Below are 14078 nucleotides of genomic sequence, written 5' to 3'. Positions count from 1 at the left end.
TATATTTCTACACGTGGTACTAGAATCTTGCCTATAATGTTGATCTCATGGGTTTTCTAGTGTTTTTTATGTCTAGCTACTCATGTGCTAAGGATCGTGTTAAAAGTGCAACCCTAATTGGTATCATGCATCAAAGGTTAATTCTTTACACCTTAACGTCATTGGTAGTAATTATTCTCCTACAATTCCAATCTATGCATATGTGCAAGCTTCAAACCAAACACTCTAGCACATATGTAGGGGGAGCTAATACTACCTGTAAGGAAAATAGACCCTAGGCCCATTTACTTTGGATTTTGGTGTTTGATGACCAACACAACCAAATTGGACTAATGAATTTGCAAGTAATTGTTTTGTAGTTCAATAGGGTGTGAGACATAACTTGGATAAAGGCAACATGGTGATCTCATGATCAACACCATAAGCAAGACCCTAGATGCACAAGAAAAGACCCAAGATATCAAGCAAAGTCCAAGCACGAAGATAGGAACCAAGCCAGACACAAGATCGCGAAGAAACAAGCCCGGCATAGGTGACCGAACGTAGCTCTATGAGTGACCGAACGCACCGGTGCTCAGCAACACCAGGCATCGGTAGCTATGACCAGATGCTGAGCAGCAGTGACCGGACGCTGAGCGAAGCAGTGACCGGATGCACTGATGTCACTGTTCATCATCATGGTAATATTTTTAGCATGACCGGACACAACACAGTGGATGACTAGACGCATGAAGTGCAGCGTCCGATCAACTCCAGAGAGGTTCTAGAGCGGCGAAGTTGCGACTAGACGTGTCCAGTGGTATGTGACCGGAAGCTATCAGCGTCCGATCAGTTGATCGTGCTCTAATGGTCAGGACGATCGGACACGTCCGGTCAGGACGAAAGCAGCGTTCGGTCAGTAGCAAAAAAGCGGGATTTCATCCCCAACGGCTACTTTATCAGTGGGACTTATAAATAGACCCCCAACTGGACATTTGAGATAGGTGGAGCTGAGGAAACATACCTAGGATGTTGATACACCATTTTAGTGATCTCCACTTGTATAGTGCTTAGTGATTCATTAGGTGATTGGCGTAGGTGCTTTACGAAGTGCTTAGGTTGATTAGACCACCGCATATGCGCTTGCTCTAGGTTTAGGCCTAGTGTTTAGTGAGGTTTGCATACCTCTTACCACTCGGTGCTTGCGTGTACCATTGTTTTACATCGGAGGGCTTGTAGTCTTGCGAGATCACACCAACCGCGTTTCTGGTGTGGCCGCCACCGTGTACCAAACGGAATAAGGCCCGCGGTGGTTTGAGCGGAAGCTTGATAGTGAAGATGGCGGGGAGCGGTCTGGGAGAAGCTTATAGGAAGGCACACCGGAGACCCACTTGCACATGGGGAAGGCCCGGAGCTATCCATGGAGTTACCCGACCGGAAGCTTGGCCCTTGCGAGGGATTCCTTGCGAGGGGCTCCAACAAGGACTAGGGCGAAGCTTGCGCACTTCTCGATACCTCGGTAAAAATACCGGAGTCGTTGATGGGAGTTTGCATATCTCTACCTTACTCTTTAGCTTCCGCATTTACATTGATTGCATGACTCCTTTTGTGGTAGAGATAGCAACACACTAGCAAAACCATAGTTGCACATTTAGATAGTTTATCTTTTACATAGGTTTTGCTAAGAATAGAAAAAGAGGCCATAGCTTAGAGTTAGAATTTTAAGTTTCCTAATTCACCCCTCCCTCTTAGGCGTCACGGTCCCCTACAAGTGGTATCAGAGCCGGTTGGCTCAATTTGGACCTTTGGCTTCACCGCCGTTGAGCCGACACTATTTAGAGTGGTTGGGATGGATACCTCTAGGCCTCCGCACTTTGACGGCACTAACTTCCCTTACTATAAAGCTAGAATGGCTTGTCACCTTGAGGCAGTAGATTTGGGTGTTTGGAGAGTCACTCGTGACGGGATGAAACCCATCAAGAATCCTGATAAACCCACAAAGAGTGATGAAAAAGAAATTCATTTCAATGCTAGAGCTAAAAATTGCTTATTTGAATCTTTTAGCATGGATGTGTTTAACCAAGTGTTCACTTTAAATATGGCACATGAAATTTGGTTGAAACTCCAAGAGCTCCATGACGGCACACCTAATGTCCGTGAGCAAAAACATTGTCTAGCTAAACAAAATTATGATTCCTTTAAAATAAATGATGATGAGCTTGTTCATGATATGTATTCACATTTGAATCTAATTATCATTGAGCCCCCATTCAATAGGATTAATAAAGCTAGATGATGCAGATATAGTGAGGAAGATCATCTCCATACTACCACAAAAGAAATATGCAAGCATCATCACCATCCTTCACAACATAGAGGACTTGAGCACCATGACCCTACCCATAGTCATTGGCAAGATAGTGGCATTTGAAATGTCACGCAAGATGGGTCAAGAAGAAGCCTCTTCATCAAGCAAAGGGAAATCTCTCATATGTAGTGAGAAAAAGAAGATGAAGGGCAAGCAAGTTGAGACAAGCTCAAGCTCAAGCTCCTCAAGTGAAGATGAAGAAGAAGAAGAAGAAGATGATGATGATGATTCAAGTGATGATGATCAATCTTCTTCCTCAACCTCTGACCTTGATGAAGAATCAATCAAACTTATTAATAAGGTAGAGAAGATGATCCAAAGTCTCAATGTCAAGGGTGTGCCCATCCAAATTCAAAATTTCATCTTCACCAATCAAAGGAATGAGCAAAGAAAGAAGGATGCTATGGATGCAGCGAGTTGGGGCACTTTGTGGAAGTTTGTCTAAACAAGCCCACACCCAAGACAAAGAAGAAGGTATGCAAGGACAAAGCCCTCACATTAATAAGGTCATGGAATGATTCTTCAAGTGAAGAAGAAGACCATCACAAAAGGCGAGGGCACAAGCACTAATCATCAAGCACTTCACATGTGTGCCTTATGTCACGAGGTAACAAAAAGTCTATCCCTTGTGATAGTGACAATGACAGTGATGATGAGCTCCCCTTCTTATGATGAAATTGTGCAAGAAAATCTTAACTTTGCTAAAGTTTGCTCTAGTCAACAAAAGAAGCTTGAAAAATTAAACGAAAAACTAGATAGCTCTCAACAAGCTTATGCTACTTTGCTTGAACAATATGAAACTTTTGCCAATCTTAATATGGAGCTATCAACTAAAATTGAGCAACTTGAGGCTAGTGCAACAACAAGTGCATGCACAATCAATGATAAGCAACTTGTAAAGAAAAATAAAAAATTAAAAGAAAAGTTAGCTAGCTCACAAGATGCTTATAAAAGTTTGCTTGCTAAAATGGAAACTATGTGCAAATATTGTGATGAGCTAACTAATAAAGTTGCTAATCTTGAAGCCGTCGGTTCTACCCCCACCGAGGCACCTAAAAAGTTCTATTTTTGACATGCCTAAAAAGGATGCCTCTACTTCTTGCAATGATTTATGTTTAGACTCACTCTTGTGCAACCAAGTTTATGTTGAGAAAGTTGTTGTAGATACATGCACACAAGAGGTTGCAATGGAGAATGAGCAACTCACGCTAGAAGCGGCTCGCCTCACCAAGGACTTGAATCAAGTGAAAAGCAAGATGAAGCAATCCCAACTTCATCAAGATAACACTGTCAAGGGAGTGAAGAAGCTTGATGAAGGACAAACTGTGGTTTGCTACGTATGTCACAAGGAAGGCCACAAGTCCTATGAGTGCAAGGTGAAGAATGGGGGAGGAGCAAAGAAGAAAGAGAAAAAGGAAACAAGCAAGCTCTCCAACACCTACACCAACAAGGTGGACAAGAAGGCCTCCATACCTTATCTCTTGAAGAAGAAGAAAAATGACAAGGTGTTGGCCATCAAGGTGAACAAGCAAGTCAACAATGGGGTCAAATGCTTTTGGGTGCCAAAGGAAATCATTTCAAATATGAAGAGCACCAAGAAGGTTTGGATCTCGAAAGGAAAGTGAGAAGTTCGATGGACTTCGGGGAACTTGGAGGCTTGGCAAAGTGTGGGTGCATTTCATGGAGTGCATCATTATGGACAAAGTAATTGCCAAGTGGGTTAGCGAATACTATGGACCCAAATTCCCCTCCCCATGTTAGGTAACTAGATGTAATTTCTTACAATTGATATCAAGATTCAATTCTTACAATCTCAATTAGCATCTAGTTCCTTTTCATGCCTAGGTTTGCATTTGCATGTTTAATCTTTTGTCATGCATACACTAGGTAAATCATATGGTAGGCTTGCTCGGTTTCACTCTTAACCCTTGGAGCAAACCTACATGGTTTAAATTATTTAGGAGCATGGCACATAGCTTGTTTTACAATTATTCATCTAATATGTGCCAAAGTCTAAATTATAGATAATTTCTCCTGAATATCACCTTCGAAAATGATTCTCACATTCATGTGATGTCACCTTTCAAGTGGTATTTTTTATTCTAAAATCAATATGCATGTCTCCTACAAGTATTCCATACCTGTGTGCACAAATTTAGGGGGAGGTTACTCTACAAGTTGGATGTTTTGAGACTAACACCTTTTCAAGCTTATCATGTGTGTAGTAGTCTCATTGTAAGGAAAATAGACTCCCCGGAGTTAAGCATCATACTTCAAATATCCACCATCTATTGCAAGTGGTATAAATCAAATTGGTTTCCATATGTGGTATTTCTAAACCGATATCATCATGTTGATTTCACTTTGGTATTTATATGCTTTCTCCATGCATTATATAGATTAAACTCCCTTGAAGCATTAATTTGCCAATTATGCATAAACTACATTCTCCATCATATGTATGCATATATTTAGGGGGAGCTTAGTCTATGAAATGTGAGAGTCAAAATTTGTGACCTATTCCACTCCACATAAGAAGGTGCACAAAGTTTGACCCTCCCTTGTGCTACTAATGTCTTCCTTTTCGGTGTTTGATTTCAAAGGGGGAGAATTTGTAGGACCAAAAACAAGCACGGTCATAATAATTTACAAGTAATAATGGTCCGAGAAAGGGAGGATAGTGGATTATGGACGAGTCTATGTAATGGGGAGATTTTGCAGGACCAAAAAGCAAGGCTTAAATCCATAATGCCACATGGGGACATTTGCAAGGACAAGATAAGTTTCCAAAGATGTTTACTTGTGGTACCTTTTAGCTTTATAATTGCTATCTTCAATTGGTATCTTTTAGTCTTACAATTGGTATCTTTTAGCATCATATAACCTTGCCCTTTGCATTGCATCCTAGCAAGTAAATAGTTTTTAGACTCCAAAATTTTTATTATTTGCTTATTTTGGTCGTGTTGTCATCAATCACCAAAAAGGGGGAGATTGTAAGGAAAATGGACACCAGGCCCATTTACTTTGGATTTTGGTGTTTGATGACCAACCCAACCAAATTGGACTAATGAATTTGCAAGTGATTGATTTGTAGTTCAATAGGGTGCGAGACGTGACTTGGACAAAGGCGACATGGTGATCTCACGATCAACACCATAAGCTAGACCCTAGAAGCACAAGAGAAGACCCAAGATATCAAGCAAAGTCCAAGCACGAAGATAGGAACCAAGCCGAACGCAAGATCATGAAGAAACGAGCCCGACAGAGGTGACCGGACGTAGCTCTATGAGTGACCGGACGCACCAGTGCTCGGCAACACCAGGCATCAGCAGCTGTGACGGGACGCTGAGCGAAGCAGTGACCGGACGCACTAGTCTCACTATTCATCATCACGGCAATATTTTCAGCATGACCGGACCCAGCACAGTGGACGACCGAATGCACGAAGTGCAACGTCCGATCAACTCCAAAGAGGTTCCAGAGCAGCGAAGTTGCGACCAGACGCGTCCGGTGGCATGTGACCGGACGCTATCAGTGTCCGATCTATTGATCGCACTCTAACGGTCGGGACGATCGGACATGTCCGGTCAGGACGAAAGCAGCGTCCTGTCAGTAGCAGAAAAGTGGGATTTCGTCCCCAACGGCTACTTTCTCAGTGGGGCTTATAAATAGACCCCCAACCAGCCATTTGAGATAGGTGGAGCTAAGGAAACATACCTAGGGTGTTGATACACCATTTTAGTGATCTCCACTTGCATAGTGCTTAGTGATTCATTAGGTGATTAGCGTAGGTGCTTTGCGAAGTGCTCAGGTTGATTAGACCACCGCTTATGCGCTTGCTCTAGGTTTAGGCCTAGTGTTTAGTGAGGTTTGCATACCTCTTACCACTCGGTGCTTGCGCGCACCATTGTTATACATCGAAGGGACTTGTAGTCTTACAAGATCACACCAACCGTGTTTGTGGTGTGGCTGCCACCATGTACCGAAGGAAACAAGGCCCACGACAGTTCAGCCGGAAGCTTGATAGTGAAGACGGCGGGGAGCGGTCTAGGAGAGGCTTGCTAGAAGGCCCACCGGAGACCCACTTGCACATGGGGAAGGCCCGGAGCTATCCACGGAGTTACCCGATCGAGAGCTTGACCCTTGCGAGGGGCTCCAACAAGGACTAGGGAAAGCTTGCGCGCTTCTCGAAACCTCGGTAAAAATACCGGAGTCATCGACGGGAGTTTGCATATCTCTACCTTACTCTTTAGCTTCCACATTTACATTGATTGCATAACTCCTTTTGCGGTAGAGATAGCAACACACTAGCAAAATCGTAGTTGCACATTTAGATAGTTTATCTTTTACATAGGTTTTACTAAGAATAGAAAAAGAGGCCATAGCTTAGAGTTAGAATTTTAAGTTGCCTAATTCACCCCTCCCTCTTAGGCGTCACGGTCCCCTACACTACCAATTCGGATTTGTGGTACTTGCCCAAAATCATTTACACATTGTAAAATTGCTTGGGCAAGCAACATGAATCTAAAAGTGCTTAATTTTCATATCTTTATAGAGTTGTCATCAATTACCAAAAAGAGGGAGATTGAAAGGTCCTTGTTTGGTTGTGATAATTGAGTGACAACCTAGGTGGACTAATATGTGTTTAAGTGAAATACATAGGTGATTAGTCCACAAGAACACTTGTGTGAGCAAAACATTCCATGGAGGTGGAAATGGCTTGGATATGTTGTAAGGCTCACACATATGATGAAGGAACTCAGTGCATATGATACATGACATGGAGTCATGTGACTAAGGTGGAGAAGATCAAGACAAGGCTTGGCTTGATGGACCGGTTGCAAGAATGCAAGGCAAGTCGAGGACTTGGCGCCGATGGACCGAGGCAATAGTGAAAAGCAAGTGAGGTCAAGATCAATGAACCAATACGGTCATGTGATGATATGAAGTGGATCATATCAATTGTTGATCAAGGTTGGTGCATGTGTTGCATCAACATCAAAGGAGATGGAATGGAATGTGCAAGGCAAAGGTATATTTGTAGGGCATTTCATATCACCGATCATAGGTGTGTAGAGAAGTTTATAACCAAGTTTATGATAGATGGCCGTACTATCATCAAGAGGGGCAAACTTATTTACATATCGGTCATCTAGTGCCACTCGAGTGATCTAACTTTGCATCATTACTAGGATCGAGTGGCGTGGTGAATTGAGTGACCAATCCTTTGAAAAAATGTTTGTGAAATGTTAACACACTTGCACATGGTGGTATATACTTGGTGGTGTTGGCACATTTGCAAAGGAGAAGTTGTTGGAGTTGAATTGGATCAACTTGGAGAAGAGAAAAAGTTTTTTCGGTGTACTTCGAACTATAGGATGGTTCATGGATTGGAATTATGCATTTATCCATTGTGCTTTGGATCAAATATGTTAGTGGGATGAATAGCCCTTAGAGTAAGCTTTCCAAAATTCCAAGATCATCAAAATTGGACTTCGGAGCTAAGAGTTATAGCCGTTTTTGCGATAAAAGGTCTATGACCAGACTCTACGACCAGACGCATCCGATCAGTGTCAGTGAGTCTGATCAAGAGTCCAGTCATCAAAAGAGCTCTCTAGAATATCTCTAGAAGTGACCGGACTCTGGGAGAGTCGAGTCTAGTCATAGGAGAAAGGGGAGTCCGGTCAGTTGTGCAGAGGCGCGTTGGTGACCGGACTTGGCCTTGGCGCGTCCGGTCGCTGGACCTAGGCACGTCCGGTCAGGAGTATGCACGCGCGGGAGCTAGCCATTGGCGAGCAATGGTCATCTTTGAACAACGAGGCTACATTGCTGCATCTCAGTGATTGGACTCTAGACCGGACTCTTGACCGAACTCTAGGGTGAGTCCGGTCAGCGAGTCCGGTCAGTGCGTAGAAATCAAGATGAAGGGGGTAACGGCTATTTTTGCCCTTGGGGCTATAAAAGGAATGTGTGGCAAGCCTTGGCACATGCTTGGCACCCTTGGGACTTAGTGTCCATGCTTGGGGAGTGCTAGGAGAGCATCTAACTTACTTGTGCTTGCAAGAGTGCAAATCGATTGCGAGTGAGTGATTCTAGTGCGATTACATCATGAGATTGCATCGAGTGACACTAGGTGTTCATGTTGCAAGCCGGTGATGCTTGTTACTCTTGTAGGTTGCCACCTCCTAGATGGATTGGTGGTGGTCTCCGTCGCAGCACATAAAGAAGATTGTGCGGTGCTCCGGAGTAGAGATTGTGAGGGGGTATTGTACTCACCTCACGGGAGCCACGAAGAACAAATCTAGTAGAACATGTCATTGAGCTACCCTCACTTGGTTCGTGGGGTTCTTGTGGTGCCCAACGTGTGGGCTTCGTATGGTGCCAATTAGCCGTCGAACCACCAAGTGAACGATCGACACAACGGGGACTAGTGTGTTGGCAAGCACATGAACCTCGTGATAAAAATCATCATGTCATCCTTGTCTTCCTGTTGGTTTGCAATCCCCTTACACAAGTTTATAATTACTTTCATATACTTTGTGCTTGTGTAGTTGCTCTTATAATTAGTTGACTTGTATAGTTTGCTAGTTACCTTCTTGCTTGTGTAGCTAATTTGGTTTTAGTAACCTTGTTAGTTACATTGCTTAGTTTATGTAGCTAAGTGATTTGTGCTCTCTAATTTGGCTTGTGTAGCCTTGTTATTGAGCATTGCTAGTGAGCTTAGGAGCTTTGTGCTTTTGCTTACTAGATTGTGTATGAGCTCCCCCGTGCTTAAAGTACTAGTTGCATAGGTTTATGTGACATTTCTCTAGAATTGATTAGGTGAGCTCTAGCTAGCCCGACACCTTTGTTGCCTAATTAGGATCTTTATAAGGTGCTTGTGAACTTAGATAGAGGGGTGTAGTCTTGGCTAGACCAATAGTTTTAATTACACATTTGTTTCAGTTAGCTAGAGCGTTTAATTTTAGAAAGGACTATTCACCCCCCTCTAGTCCGCTATCTTAACCCTACAGCGGCCGAGCATCACCTCTATTTATAGCCTAAAAGGGCTAAAGAGCCGTTGCTCAAAAAGTCAGCCACATGACCGTCGGACTGAGCTCAGGACAGGGGCTCAGGACCATTCGCCACTAGGGTCCAAAGCATAAGACTGCACGACGTGTGATGACCATTTGAATATGACCGTTGGAGCTCAACGGCTACTTCGCACGCGCTCAGCACTACCTCCGAATTGAGCTCTAGACTCACCCTCAGGACCATCGTGCACCTCGGTCCTGAGCTTCGGACTCACCAATAGGACCATCATGCACCTCGATCGGTCTTGAGGTCTCCAGTAAGGGTCTAGAGAGCACAATTTGCTCCGGACTCGGTCCTGAGCCTAGCTCCGGACCATGCCTCCCGGGTCAAACATGTTTTGGCTACTCTCTGTCTTACGCATAATTATTTGGGAACCTTCGGACCCATGAACCATGGTCCTGAGCACCACCGGACTGAGTCCTGAGCCTGAGTCCTGAGCTTTAGTCCTAAGCTCGGGACTCAGAGCCCATGGTCCTGTGGTCTGCCAACCAGGGTCCTAAGCTTATTTTTCATCTTTTCAAGCTCATCTTCAACACCCTTGCTTCCATGTGCTAACACCATTGTGTCCTAACATATGTGCACGTGTGTTAGCATTTTTCAAAGAATTTTCAAGGGTTAGCACTCTTCTCACCATGCCACTCGATCCTAGCAACGCATGCAAAGTTAGATCACTCGAGTGGCACTAGATGACCGATATGCAAACAAGTTTTCGTCTCTTGATAGTTTGGCCATCTATCCTAATTCCAGCCATGCACTTCTCTGCACAACCTTTGACCGGTGAAATGAAATACCCTACAAATTACCTTTGCCTTACGCATTCCATTTCATCTCCTCTAATGTCGATGCTACACAAGCACCAACCTTGTTCAACAAATGATATGATCCACTTTATATCAACAAGTGACCTTATTGGTTCATCGATCTTAACCTCACTTGCACTTCACCATTGCCTTGGTCCATCGGCGCTAAGTCTTTGCTCAAGCTTCACCGCCACACGGTTTATCACGTCAAAGCCTCCGACTTGCCCTTCACGCTTGCAACCAGTCCATCAAGACAAGCCTCATCTTAATCTTCTCCACCTAGTCACATGACTCCATGTCATGTCTCATATGCAATGAGCTCCTTCATCACATGTGTGAGCATTGCAACATATCAAAGCCATTTTCACCTCTATGGCATGTGTTGCTCACACTAGTGTACCTGTGGACTAATCACCTATGTATCTCACATAAACACGTATTAGTCCACCTAGGTTGTCACTCAATTACCAAAACCAAAGAAGGACCTTTCAACCGCTCGATCACCAAGGCTTCTAGAGCCTCCGTTTGACAACACGGTCCACTCCTCCACATATACTCTTACGTGTCGATGTCCCCAAGTGTTAGACACCCACGATCAGTCCTTCGGCTCCTTGGTCCCTCGATCCAAGCCTCACGTCCGTCGTCCTTCACCGTTCCCAGTCAAATGACCAAAACCCAAAGAAAAGCCAAAACTAGGTCATTTGAAATGAGCAAAATTAAACTTGGTCCCCAAAGACATGGGCAACGGCTCGATGCAACCAAGCAGAACACAGCTAGTCCTCAAGAAAAGACAGAAAGGGCTGAACACCACTAGCTAAGTATAAGAGCAAAGACTACTAAACAAAGTTGTCAAAACCAAAGCTAGTCCCTCTAGAAGAGGCAAAGGCGCAACACAACTAGCAAAACAGCCTCAAATGCAACTCCCGTGGAAAATTGTTCTCCCCCTTGTTAACTCTGTGTGTGCCATTTCTCTTCCTTGTTGATACATGCACACATCAAGCACACACCAAAAAGCCAGAAACTGCAACTTCCCCTCAAAATATGCTATAATATCTGTGGGATGCAGAATGCAAGAGCTTCAAAAGTAGATCATTCAGAATGAAAGGATGCTCTAAGTGATACGGTCATGTGAGTATAGCAATAAATCCATGTGCTAGCAAATGCTCAAACTGATCATATGATACACATGTGAATTGCAAAGCATTTTGAGCATATTTTAGTCTTGAGAAAGTGTTCACCACAGAATTAGCACTTAGCAGATGCATGCAGAAGATCAAACAAGTGCTACCAAACCTATGCAGGGTGAAGTACCTCAAGCAAGTGTCAATCAACATGCCAAATAGTATATGCATTTATGTCTCCAAGTTTATAGTAAATAGTATTTGTATTTATGTCTCTAAATAAATTTATTATGAAAATATAGACTAATCTAATTGTACTTATTTTGTATCATTAATGTTAGTGCTTTTTTATACAAATGCAGTCAAAATTGAATCTATTTGACTTTTCGAAAAACGAGAATTACATTTTTGCGTGGACGAAGGCAGCATACGCAACAACGCGTGTGGCTTGTGACTTGTGAGTACTGACCGGTTCGTATTCCAATCGCTTAAGCCAGGTGTGGTCACAACCACAAGCACAACAAGCAACTGAGAAAGAGAACCCAGCGCGCGAACAACCACAAGCAGAACATTTGTATAAATAAACACACGGTTCCGTCGATCGGTGCATCCGGCCACGACACGAACCCAGCGCGCGCTAGGCGCTAGCAACTGAGAAAGAGAATAGCTAGCTAGCTAGTCACCAGTGTATACTATACGTGGGCAGGCACGATGATGGCACTCACGGAGACGGAGCCACGGAGGAGAGTAACCAGGCTCCAAGCTCACGACGAGCTCTGGCACCAGTCCCTGAGCTACCTCAAATCCCTCGCCCTCGCCGTGGCCCTGGACCTCCGCATCCCCGACGCGATCCACCACCACGGCAACGGCGCCACCCTCCCTCAGATCCTCGCCGAGACCGCCCTCCACCCATGTAAGCTTCGCGCCCTACGCCGCCTCATGCGCGTGCTCACCGTTTCGGGCACCTTCAGCGTCGTCCACGTCCAGCAACCACCACCAGCTGGTTCTGGTTCTGGAGATGATGATTCAACTGTCGCCGACGCGGCGTCGGACGACGAAGCTGCAGTCGTCTACCGGCTGACGGCAGCCTCCCGCTTCCTCGTCAGCGACGAGGTGAGCTCGGCGACCTTGGCTCCCTTCGTGAGCCTGGCGCTCTACCCTATCGCTTCCTCCCAGCAGCCCGTGGGCTTGTGCGCGTGGTTCCGGCAGGAGCAGAACGATCCGTCCCCGTGTGGCCTGACGTTTCAACTCAACATGTAAAGGGCAGGATCGAACATAACTTGTGTCTCTAGATGCTTTGTGTCTGACTTCTCATCATGTCCAACTATCATGTCCATGATTATTACCTTCCCTCCTGCATCCCGTGGAGATATCGCTTGCATGCAATTCTTTAATATCTTGACACACTCATCGTCACCCCAGTCATGTAAAGTTGTCTGAAATGCATAGTCCAGACAACTTTACATGACTAGGGTGACGATAAGTGTGTCAAGATATTGAAGAATTGCATGCAAGCGATATCTCCACGGGATGCAGGAGGGAAGGTAATAATCATGGACATGGTATTTGGACATGATGAGAAGTCAGACACAAAGCATCTAGAGACACAAGTTATGTTCGATCTGTTTATTATGATGGTCAATGGGGTTGAGCGCGACGAGCGAGAGTGGAACAAGATTTTCATTGAAGCTGGATTCAAAGACTACAAAATTCTACCCATTGTTGGCACCCTATCAGTCATCGAGGTCTATCCATGAATATTTGGTGTGGACAAAGGCTTCCATCAACTCAAGACCGTGAAGCAGGTGCTGATGTGGGCCTCTATTATTATGATCCGGTCGATGTGGACTATACCAGGAGCCTTTATTATTATGGTCCGATGTGGACCATACTAGGAGCCTTTACTTTGAGTTTGTAATAAGCTGAGTAACTTGTTTTGTAGTGTGGCACTATGGTTCTAATTACATGTGATGTGAAAATATATAAGATATATGCTATGTATATGCAGACGCCGTAGAGACGTACACAATTTGGATGTTTCTTTAATAAGATACGCCCTCCCTTCCAAATTCTCAATCTGCTATTTGGCTTTCTAAAGCCAAAACCCAACCAAAGAGCACCTACTCGATCAACTTTTGTTTTCGTCAAAAACAGCTTTTGCATAGTTCATTACCCACCTGCCACTTGTTATGTTGCATACCAGTTTGTTCTTTCCTCCCGATTCCTCTTCCCCGCCGTGAGAACAGGCGAGCGGATGCTCTATGCATGCGCTTGGGAAAAAAAGTCGTGCTCCTGTGCGCCGGTGACGGTGCCGCTCCTAGCCGGCCGTCCCTCCTCGGTGAGCACCTTCCTCGGCTCCGCGTTTAGCGCTCCGCCTTCCTTCACGCTCCGGCGCCCCTTGCGAATTTTTTTTAACACTTTTTATAAATTAATTTTAAATCCAACAATGTTTTTTTTTACAAAACTAACACTTTTGGCTACACCTATTTTTCTGGCACGGCGAAATACATGTGGCGCGCCATACATGGTGGCGCGGCGAGAGGGATGACGTGGCGACGACCGGAGCGCTGACCGGTGACGTGGCGGGGTCTGCCGCGCCACCGATCTTGGCGCGGCGCCACGCCGTCACGTCATCCCTCACGGCGCAGCAGGAGAGGCCAGGAGACGTCGACGCCTAGGAGGCCAGGAGAGGACGACGCAACGTCTGCACTCCGGAGACTGCAGACGCTCCTCCTG

At 44.9% G+C, this 14078-nt stretch overlaps 1 protein-coding gene across 1 annotated transcript; it reads left to right on the top strand.

The window, feature by feature from the left end:
* Positions 1–11954: 11954 nt before the first annotated feature.
* Positions 11955–12726, top strand: LOC136514032 (5-pentadecatrienyl resorcinol O-methyltransferase-like). Its single transcript, XM_066508014.1, has one exon. The coding sequence runs from the start codon at positions 12054–12056 to the stop codon at positions 12600–12602; it is 549 nt and encodes a 182-aa protein (XP_066364111.1). The 5' UTR covers positions 11955–12053; the 3' UTR covers positions 12603–12726.
* Positions 12727–14078: the final 1352 nt, after the last annotated feature.

Source organism: Miscanthus floridulus, chromosome 16 (genome assembly GCF_019320115.1).
Source record: "Miscanthus floridulus cultivar M001 chromosome 16, ASM1932011v1, whole genome shotgun sequence".
NCBI lineage: Eukaryota > Viridiplantae > Streptophyta > Magnoliopsida > Poales > Poaceae > Miscanthus > Miscanthus floridulus.
Note: the sequence above shows the minus strand (reverse complement) of the source record. Positions and strands in the feature narration are given on the sequence as shown.

Coding starts and splice junctions, on each gene's coding strand:
- LOC136514032 (XM_066508014.1), top strand. CDS start 12,054: ATGATGGCACTCACGGAGACGGAGCCACGGAGGAGAGTAACCAGGCTC.